This window comes from Heterodontus francisci, chromosome 3 (genome assembly GCF_036365525.1).
Source record: "Heterodontus francisci isolate sHetFra1 chromosome 3, sHetFra1.hap1, whole genome shotgun sequence".
Taxonomy (NCBI): Eukaryota; Metazoa; Chordata; class Chondrichthyes; order Heterodontiformes; family Heterodontidae; genus Heterodontus; species Heterodontus francisci.
In genome coordinates this window covers 70103035-70114449 of record NC_090373.1, presented here as the reverse complement: position 1 = coordinate 70114449, position 11415 = coordinate 70103035, and the positions used below count along the sequence as shown (strand labels likewise).

At 38.3% G+C, this 11415-nt stretch overlaps 1 protein-coding gene across 6 annotated transcripts in view; it reads right to left on the bottom strand.

Annotated features, from left to right (window-relative positions):
- Nucleotides 1-997: 997 nt before the first annotated feature.
- The window catches only part of wdcp (WD repeat and coiled coil containing), a 30366-nt gene continuing 19948 nt past the window's right edge, over nt 998-11415 (bottom strand). For 5 of the 6 annotated variants that reach the window (XM_068023079.1, XM_068023070.1, XM_068023090.1 and 2 more), the window contains exon 4: nt 998-6499. In XM_068023079.1, the coding sequence (XP_067879180.1) occupies nt 6324-6499 (176 nt within the window). In that variant the 3' untranslated portion in view covers nt 998-6323. The remainder of the gene's footprint in view (nt 6500-11415) is intronic. The other variant, XM_068023105.1, reaches the window with a different exon arrangement.

The window sequence follows — 11415 nt, the reverse complement described above, 5'->3', positions numbered from 1 at the left end:
CAACACCAGCTGTATCCTGGAAGACAGCATGCAGGAGAAATGTCAAGGCAGTTGAGTCAGGATCAACTCCTTCAGTCCTTCATTGTGACAGCATTAACCCAAAAGAATTAAGTTCTATGCCTGAGCCTGCTGCAACATGAGCCTCTCAATAGCATGGCGGGAAATTCATCGGCAGCCCTATGGGAGCAGAGACTGTGAGTTTGATGTCTCTCATTCAGGCACTCCTGGAGTGCTGTATTCGGGAAAATCAGCCCTTGCATTCTGAGAACGACAATATCACTTAAAAACTTGATATTTTTCATCACGGTAAGGATTAATTGCATTTTTCAGTGCAGTTTTTACCTCCTCAGCATAGTATCAGAAGACAACATGGAATGTAAATCAGCTGGCTTCCTATTATCAAATTTTTGTAGGATCATGGAGGTACATGGCAACCATGAATACCTGTTGCAAAATAACCTCTCAATTATATTGATACAATATCAAGGATATTTTTTCCCTCATTACAGCTACTGAAATTAATTAAACCTTTGAGATCAAAGATGGTACATTGTATCGGAGTAAATGAAAGGAAACATATGAGTTAATACATAAATAATTTAATGGTTTTAGTATGAAATCACTATGAAATCTGTTAAACAAATGGTTATGGAGCCAACTTAGGTTTTGAAATGAAAGTGACATAAAATAAAGCCTCTAATAAATATTGCTCTTGGACATCAATGGAGATAAAGGTCAATTAATGGAAAATATTATAAATCAATAAGATTACAGAACGATCTCAATGTGGGAATTTACGATCTTCCTTTATAGGCAGGGAGCTTCCTCAATTAAAGAAACGTAACCTTGATTAAACAAGCAGTTCAAAAATTACCGATTCATTCTATCCAAACTAGTACATAAGCTTGAACCAATTTAGAGATTTTTCTGTATGAAATTCTGCAGTGTCCTATTGCAAGCAACTGGTGTAGTACAAAAAAAATCATGCCAAAAAAACTATTTCTAAATCAATTTTATTTGTACAGACAGACCATTTTGTAGTCTTGAGAAATAAATACCAACATACTACTAAATAGCTTTTTACAGGTAGTGTCTCTAACAATGGATATTTAATTACATATGAATGATAAAATATGATCTAAGAAATGTAAAATCAGTAACTACATTCTAAAATAAATACATTCACATGAAGCTGAACACAAAAATACTTCACCAATATGGATTCTGACCAAGAACCAAAGGATCCTGGACTGCTGCTTCTAAAGCCTAAATACAACCTTCCTGTTTTGGATGGCTGTCTTTAAAATATTTCAGCAACAGCACATTTTGCCCACTAACACTGTGATAATCTATCCAGAAAAAAAAAAACACAATAGGGGTAACTTATTGATATAACTGGCAGTGGGCAAGGCTCCCTGTTGTTAGCATGTGCTGAGTAAATCATCCCTAATGACTACAGCCTAGCCTGAGAAATAAACCAATGGTGTTATATGTAGTTTTCAGATGCACCACTAAGTTAGACAGCAAAGCAAAACAAAAAAGCCATCAAATGCAACATTTAGGGGATCTTTCAGTTCACCCTGAATTGTTCAAAGCTGGAGGTCGTCTTTAGAGTGTATAGTATAACACAGAATGTTTAAGAACAAAAGTGCTTCAAACAATAGACAAGTTGAGAGTTTCCAGAAGTCTTTCATCACAATTGTTACAAATCTTTGCTGCAATAATGGATATAATCAGCTGAACAAAGTCAAGTTTTGAATAATATTCTGGATTTCTTTCCGCTCAAAACTATAATTTATCAAAAGTGTACACCAAATTAGCTGATTTTAAACAGGTAACTTGAGAGATCATGGCAAATATTTCATGACAAAAGGCAATCAAAAGCTTTGGTACAAGAATTTGTTTTTCATTATTAGCCACTACTATATAAAAAGTCAAACTGCAAATATACTGGGGTAGAATTTCCACTGAAAATTACAACACGCAGTCGGTGTAACTGCAGCGGATGTGAGTAGGACACTGGTTCCGAATTCTTCCGCCAGCACTCCATACTTTTTAGATTTTCTGCCAGATGCATATAACCATGGGCATATTCAGATACTACACAAAATGATGGGAAATATATCAACTGATGTATTTGTCATTTGTACCAAAGCAAAACTGGACATCAGTAATGCCAGTTTATCTGTAATACCCAGTGCTGCCTTCAGCATCAAATGGGGCATTTAACATTTATAAAGGGAAAAGGCATCTACGACAAATGAATTTTTTTGATATTTAGTAAATAATTTGAACCAACAGCTCAGAAGCTGCCAGCTATACTATCGAGGAACCCAAAGTGTAGCACAATCTTTGAGCCTCCTCCAAACAGACTCCTCTGCAGAAGATGAAGAGGCCAAAAAACTGGCAAAGACATCTTTGTGGTGGGTTGGCGTCCTGCCTGGCGAAGGTCACAGCAGCAGAATACCTAGCCTACTGACCTCAAATTTGAAAAATATATTCTTGACAATGATATAGGACTAAGATTACTAATTGATTCAATGATTTTATGGGTTGTAATATGTATGTCAGATTTTAAAACTCCTTACATTTCCCATATTTTACTTTTAATTTCATATTTTTCTCTTTCCAATGTCAAGAAATACAGTTTATTTTACAAAAATGAAAGTACACATAAAACTAAGTGAATCTTAAAATAATTTTAGATGACTCCTCACTTAATAATAAAACCAATCTGCTAAAATCATAGCCTCCAGCTAGCTTCCAGGTTACTTCACATAACTAAATGTCAGACTTCCAAGATTTGTGTTACGTAGTCATGTGTGATCTCTCACAAACAGGCCTTTTGTTACAGGCATCACAACAACTTCTACAAGACAAGGAAAGGTAGTAATTCAAACTATTATTGTCCAATGCTGACTTGTTTTTTAATCTCCAATGGTACCTCAATCTCTCAGTCCCTACAAAAATACCACACTGATTAGAAATCCTACAGGTGGGCTGCAATCCACTGCTCATTAAATAAATGGACAGGAAATTACAGGCTGGCAAATGTAAAAGTGGACAATCTCACTGTGATTGTTAGGTATTTCAATTTTAAATACTGGCAAGGTTGCCTTGAGTTATGGAGGTGGCTGAGATGGAGAGCGGTTTTAAACTAAAATTGCAATAATTCAGAAAATTACAATGTTGATAACAATTGAGCAGCATGTAGCACAAAGGCATTTATAGTTTCAAAAGCTGAAGGGTTCATGTGAGAAATATAACTAATGTAACACGTTTTAAATTGCTTACAGGTTCAAGCAAATTTGAACAAATTAATCTGAACTATAAAATTCTATACTATTATCAAAGATGGAAAGGGAGATCTTGTTTCGCGATGCAAGATGGCCACCAAAAATGAAGCAAATAAGATTTTGTCTTAAAACCATAAATGTTTGCTAACATGTGGCATTTTAGCACTCTAGAAACGGCACTTCAAGAAAACCAGCAAGTCTTTATTTTCATAGAATTTATATAATCTGTTCCCTCCTGTTTTAATTACCTATAATAGCAGTGCCAAGATAAAAATCTTAACAGGTTGAATTTTTGACCTTAAAATTTGAGTCAGTATATATTTTTCAAATTATTGTACTGTCACTAGGCAAATGGTGACTCAAATCTGCAAGGGGGGGGGGGGGGGTTCTTGGGGGTACATCCCAGAGTAAATGCCAGGATACACCTACCCAAGACCTCTGCTGCTGATCCCCTTCACAGCATGAACAGTCAGAGGGAGGTTCTTCGATTCACATGACCCAAATAGGCACATTTACCACTAGAAGCCCATATTGGGTGCCCATCATGCTCTACAAGGCTAAATTATGACATATAGTGCCAGTTCCAGGGAGTTTGGCTAGGTGATATTGGGGATGGTGGGCCCAAACAGTTCCCTGTTATAATCCTTGGCCTGGATGCCCAGCTGGGCCCCACTTTAATTACTCAAGCAACAGCTATGGGTGCATTCACTGGGCATACTTGTTGCCAATCCTGCCCCTATAAGTATGAGGAGCAAAAAACAGAAATCATCTGATCAGCTGTCTCTGCCTCAACTCTCCCTTTCACTCGTCCGCTGGGCCAAACCTCCTCTAAATTCTCCCCCTGCCCTAACCCTGAATTTGCATCTTTCTCAAGTTTCTCTCCTATATCTCCTCATGCCCTCTCCGAGCTCCTGTTGTCCATGAGACCCACTTCCTGCGTCTCATCCCTATTCCCACTAAACTGCTGACCACCCAACTTCCACTCCTGATCTCTATGTTGGCTGATATTAACAGCTATCTCTCTTCAGGTATTGTCCCTCTCGCCTTTAAATCTGCCACCATAAACCCTTTCCTCAAAAAAACCCAACTCTTTACCGCACTGTCCTTGCAAATTACTGCCCATCTCCAACTTCCCTTTCCTCTCCAAAATCTTGAATGTGTTGTTAACTCCCAAATCCATGCCCATCTTTCCTGGAACTCAGTGTTTGAATCCCTCCAAGTTTCTGCCCTGCCACAGTACCGAAACTGCTCAAAGTCACAAATGGCATCTTATGTGACTGTGACAAAGGTAAACTATCCCTCCTCATCTTTCTCGATTAGTCTGCAGCCTTTGAGACGGTTGACCACACTATCCTCCTCCTACGCCTCTCCACTGTCATCCAGTTGGGTGGGACTGCTCTCGCCTGGTTCCATTCTTATCTATTCTAATCATAGCCAGAGTATCTTTTCTTCCCGCTCCCGCACTGTTACCTCTGGTGTCCCCCAAGGATCTATGCTTGGCTCCCTTCCTATTTCTCATCCACATGCTGCCCATTGGCAACATCTTCCGAAAGCACAGCGTTAGTTTTCACATATATGCTCTACCTCACCACCACCTCTCTCGACTCCTCCACGGTTGCTAAATTATCTGACTGCTTATCTGACATCCAGTACTAGATAAGCAAAAATTTCCTCCAATTAAATATTGGGAAGACTGAAGCCATTATCTTCTGTCCCCTCTCCAAACATTCCTTAGCTACTGACTCCATCCATCTTCCTGGCAACTGTCTGAGACTAAACCAGACTGTTCGCAATCTTAATATATTTGACCACGAGATGAGCTTCTGACCACATAGTCATGCCATCACGAAGACTGCCTATTTCCACCTCTGTAACATTATCTGACTTCGCCCCATCTCAGCTTATCTGTTGTTAAAACCCTCATTCATGCCTTTGTTATTGACTATTCCAACACACTCCTGGCTGGTCTCCCACATTCTACTGTCTACAAACTTGAGGTCATCCAAAACTGTGCTGCCCATGTCTTATCTCACACCACGCCCTGTTCACCTATCACTCCTGTGCTCGCAGACCTACATTGGCTCCCAGTCAAGCAACATCTTATTGTAAAATTTTAATCTTGGTTTTCAAATCCCTACCTGGCCTCATTGCTATCTCTGTAATTTCCTCCAGCCCCAGCAAGCTCTAAAATATCTACACTCATCTAATTCTGGCCTCTTGCCTGGGCCCCAAGCTCTAGAAATCCCTCCCTACATCTCTCCGCAACTCTACCTCACTTTCCTCTTTTAAGAAACTCCTTAAAAGTCATCTCTGACCAAGCTTTTGGTCATCTGACACCCTAATAGCTCATGTGGTTTGGTATCATAGTTTGCTTTATAATGCTCCTGCAAAACACCTTGGGATATTTTATTATGTTAAAGCTGCTATATTATTGTTGATGGCCAGAGACTCAGAATTGTATTCCTGGAATAAAGAAAGTAAAGGGGTGATTTGATTGAGTTCTTTTAGAATCTGAAAGGAATTTGATAAGGTAGATAGAGAAACCTTTTCTGCTGGTGCAGTAGTTTAGGTCAAGGGGGCATAACCTTAAAATCAGCACGAGGCCATTCAGAAGAGGAGCTAGGAAGCACTTCTTCATACAAAGGGTGGTAAAAATGAGAAATACTCTCCTACATCAAGCAGTAGATGGTAGCTGAATTGATAATTTTAAATCTCAGATCAACAGATTTTTTGCTAGCCAATGATAAAAACGATATGGCGCCAAAGCAGGTGGATATCGTTCAGATACATATCAGCCATGATCTCAAATGAATGACAGAACAGACTCAAGGGGCTGAATGGCCTACTCCCACGTCTATGTTTCTAATGCAATACCAAGCAAATTAAAATCGGACACTCTGTATGCATAGCCACCTGCCCATATAAATTGATATGAACTCAAATTACTTCATTATTTCACTGCTCATATGTGAACACCATAACTGAGTTTAAGAAAAAGTATTTCATAATGCTGTGTACAAGAGCAGGTTATGCTGTACTTTTCTGATTTTCCAAATTGATACTGTCAGTTGGAGATGGAGGTGGTGGAAATTCTATAGGTCCTGTAGTTTGCCTCCCATCACGAATCATAATTTCCTGTTTGGGTTTGAATGTTAATGGAGCAAATCCATCGTTATCTGCCGTTAGAACTATCCAGTTAGAACCTACAAGTGAAAATAAAAAATTACAAGAAGATGATATTCAAAATGCAAATGAAAGAAATCTACCAAATAAACTTTAAATTCTCTACGGTGGTTGATTATTAAGCAAGTAATGCTTACAACCAAAACAGAACAGAAATACACATCCTTTATGATACCAATTCCTGTAAAATAATTTCATATTAATTTTCTTCAGGAATTTCAATCTCAAATGCATTCCCAGATACTCTGATGCACAAAATCGCAAACCCAACATTAAACAGGGTTGACTTACGATGTTCTAACATTAACAATTTCACAATGAATTCACATATGTGCCATCAATTCAGTGCCATATCTACGGTACAACAATGCTCAATCCAAAACTGGTGGACTTAAGCTGCCACAGGAATAATCATCTAAGTAAATGGTGTGACGCCAGTGTAGTATAATACCAGCAGCTGTCACACCAGCCAAGAAACGGATACATACATAAATCAGGATATAAACACATTTTCAGTTTCCTTCTTGATTTACCACTTACACAATCAACCTGCAAGAGGAGTTATGGTTCCCCATTCCTGGCACAACTCTATTATCCCACAGTGGGATCAATACATGTTATCAGGATGATGATTAATGAACGATACGAGTAAGTTAACGCTCAGCTTAAATCTTTTCAACGACGACATACGGTCCAAGCTTATACTGCAGAGAACTGCTAATGAATTCTGACTTTCATTATTTTGAAAAATATACTGCGGGTTATGTGCAGTATAATATACCATTAGTATACAATATGCTATTTTCTTTAATCTTGCTTTTTAATAAAAATTGATCCAACTTTTTTAGTCTGCTATACAATCTGTTGCAATGTTATCTTCCATTAGTTGGAGGAATCAAGAGTTTGTAATAATATTGCATACTTCTTCAAAGGCATGTTTGTAAATGTTCATCCGGGACTTGTTACATTCCCAATTACTTCATGCATATTTATGCTCACTAGCCTATGAAAGCAGGCTTTTGTGTTGCGCATGAGAAACAAGCGCTTAAAATGTAGCAGAGAAACTCAAAAGACTGAAATTATCACATATTGAATGAAGCCCACACACTTAGCCAATCGAAACATTAACTGATGATACTCATTTCAAAAACTAAACACATTACATGAACACTAAATAATAGCAGACAAGTTAGGAAAGAGAATTAAAAAAATGTTGTCAGGATGGTAGGTGAAGAAGGCGGCAGAAAGATGAAGTCTCTGCCATTGATGGTTGAGCACAGGGAGGGTATGGGACATGAACCATGGCCAATTATCGCATCCTTTTTGATGATCCAGCTGAAATCAGTTAAAACTGGGATTGAATTTGGGACCTTCCTAGTTTGTATAAATAGCAGCTAAGATGGCAGGTAAGCAAACAGCTCTTCAGTCATTGTGTCAACTTTAAGGCTTACTATGGCCCCAATATATACTTTTTCTGGTGAAATACACAAAATTAAGATCTTACGATATTTGCCTTTAATGAGCATTCTCAAATAAGGCTATCTATGATTCAGTTTAAACTTGATTTTTTTTTTGTTAGTGGAAATAGAATTAATTTAATGCAAGTCTCTATGAAGTATTTTCTGTGGCACACAATATCAGCCTTGGGTGCGGGGGTGGGGTGGTGCAGGGAAGAGGGAGAATTAATTTCACCAATCTTTAGTGAACATCAATCATATTGTATGACAATTTTCCAATAACTAACCATCTCCACATTAAATGTCAGACATGATTTTTATCTGTTCAATCCCCTTACTAGATAAAATAGATTAAGTGTGTTAAATGTGCAGGTGGTACTTGACAAAAATTTTTATTCTTAGGAACTCAAAATAGCTTAAGCAAAAATCCTGTTCTGATTTTACCTCCAAGGTTGCCCTGACCATCATACTACAATTAGTGAGATTGCTTTTTGCTGCTGCATCAATAAGGTGAAAGAGCACCTCTCTGAATTGCTGTGAGGTTGCTAGGATATGGTTAAGATGTCAACTACTATTACAGTTAGATTAAGCAACACATCAATTTTCTTTTTCAACAACTTACATTCTAAACTAGATTTCAAAGGAGCAGGGAGTCAGAAAAAGCTGAATTTGAAGGATGGGCATGAGGAGATACAGAAGACAAAATAAACCAGGAAATAGGTACAATTTTTTAAAAAAAATAAGTGGATTAAAAAAAGACAAAAGTATGGAATCCATAAAGAGTTTTTAATCTGAATGCTGGAAGGATTAGGAATAAGATACTGGGACTTGAAGCAACAGTAGAAGTAAAAATTGGTATTTTAGGGATTGTGCAGGCATGGTACACCCCAAAAGATAGCAGTGAATTCTATATTCAGAGATATAGTTTGTTGAGGACAGGCAGTAATGATTTGAGGATTAGCTTTATATGTACAGGATAATAAGGGTGACAAGAAAATTGTGAGCAGTATCTCAGGGGAAAATATAAAGTGAAAATTGGCTGGACCCTCAAAAAAAGTGGATTTTCTTATCAAACTGGTTCTGATACCCAACTCTTGAAGCAAGTAAAGGAGATGACAGTTTTTTTTTAGGATGACTAGGTGATTTTGCACAGTGCACAATGTTGTAATAATGTGAGATTAACCAGGAATAAAACAAATGGATTAATGTTTTGTCAAAAGGGCAGACAAACGATCATATAGATGTGGTGTGCTTATCCATAACACTGCAAACAACAACTTTCAAGCTCATGTGTAATGGATCGTACTAGAGGAAACTCAAATTCAGACTAGTTATTGTAGATGCCATCTGAATAGCTTGTAAGTTAGTAGTAATGGAACCTCTTGGGATAAGTGGCCATAATTTGATCAAATTTCAGATCTAGCGACAGGCAGCAGCAAGGAATGGGTAGATGTATTTGATTACAAGAAAATAAATTTCAATGGAATGAGGAGCAAATTAAATAAATTAATACAAGCTGTTGAGAGAAGTATTAGTGAAAAAAATGGAAAACCTTTAAAACTATATTCGAAATATAAGACAAAAACAGATCAAAGAGAAATAAGTATAAAACTAAACAAACACTAAAATTGTTCAGCAGAGAAATTAAAACATCCATAAGAAAGAAGAACGCATTACATAAAGCCTACAAGGATGAAGAACTTTAGCAGGAATATAGCAGATTTAACCTGATCAAAAATTATTAAGTGCATAAAGGGCACTGAAGTAAGGAGCAAAACTTGTTTAGTGCCAATAGCAAAAGTAGTTAGGAAGAAAGTTAAAAGATAAACGTGTTGGAATAATTAGCATGATAAGGTGCTATATAAATGCAAGTTATTTATTTTATTTGCTTATGTTTGCGAACTTTCAATCCTAGAGAAATTCTCATGTACCCAATCAATTTTTCATCACTATAGTCAATACTATGAAAATTTCTGCCATTGACAGGAAGTTTTCTGTTTCTTCAGTGAAAATTTAAAGTTTTGACAATTGCTTAAAAGGAAAAATGACCAAAATGAAATATGCCAGTGGTCAGTCATCAATATTACTCTTGTAGATTGTATCTGACTATCCAGTTCTGTACATAAAGCAGTAGCTGTATTCAGTTCTGCAACCATGCTCAGATCAACTCAAAATGCATCATGCAGAAAGTGCAAATACAAGATAGCACATACCTGTGACAATATTTTGACAAGTTTATCAAGGAATTGTACTGTGATTTCATATATTTCTATAAATCTTCTTTAGGAGGCTTTTGTCTGCTCAATATTGACCTAAATTGATCATAATTACCTGTACCTTGCAAAGGCCAAATGCCAACTACCTCCTACCTCCCCCTGGACCATGGCCCCCACCACTGAACATCAAACCATTGTCTCGAGGTCTGTCACTGACCTGATGTCCTCTGGAGATCTTCCCTCCATGGCCTCCAACCTCAGTCCCTTAACCCTGAACAGCCCGCTTCTACCTCCTTCTGAAGATCCACAAATCCGACTGCTCTGGTGGATCTATTGTTTCAGCCTGTTCCTGTCCCACTGAACTGATTTCTTCCTATCTCGACTATTTATTCTCCCCTTATCCAGTCTCTTCCCACCTACAACTGTGACTCTTCTGATACCCTCCATCACTTTAAGTGTCCAATTTCCGGGCCCTAAAAGTCTCCTCTTCACCATGGACATCCAATCTCTCTACGCCTCCAACTCTTACCAGGACAGTCTGAGGGCTCACCGTTTCTTCCTCGAACAGAGGACCAGCCAGTCCCCACCACCGCCACCCTACTGCACCTGGCTGAACTTATTCTCACATTTAACAACAACTTCTTCAACTCCACTCACATCCTCCAAATAAAAGGTGTTGCTATGATTTTAGATTTAGAGATACAGCACTGAAACAGGCCCTTCGGCCGACCATTAACCACCCATTTATACTAATCCCATATTCCTACCACATCCTCACCTGTCCCTATATTCCCCTACCACCTACCTATACTAGGGGCAATTTATAATGGCCAATTTACCTATCAACCTGCAAGTCTTTTGGCTGTGGGAGGAAACCGGAGCACCCGGAGGAAACCCACGCAGACACAGGGAGAACTTGCAAACTCCACACAGGCAGTACCCAGAATTGAACCCGGGTCGCTGGAGCTGTGAGGCTGCGGTGCTAACCACTGCGCCGCCCAATTGAGTACCAACAGGAGTCCTAGCTGTGCCTGCCTTTTTGTGGGATCTGTGGAACATTCCTTGTTCCAGTCATAGTTGGTACATTGATCACTAGATCAGTGCTATTTCCTGCTCTTGCCATGAACTGAAAAATTTCATCAACTTCGCTTCCAATTTCCACCATTCTCTCACCTTCATGTGATCTATCTCTGATTCTTCCCTTCCCTAACTTCTTTATCTCCATTTCTGGGTATGGGCTATCAATATTCATTATAAGCCCAC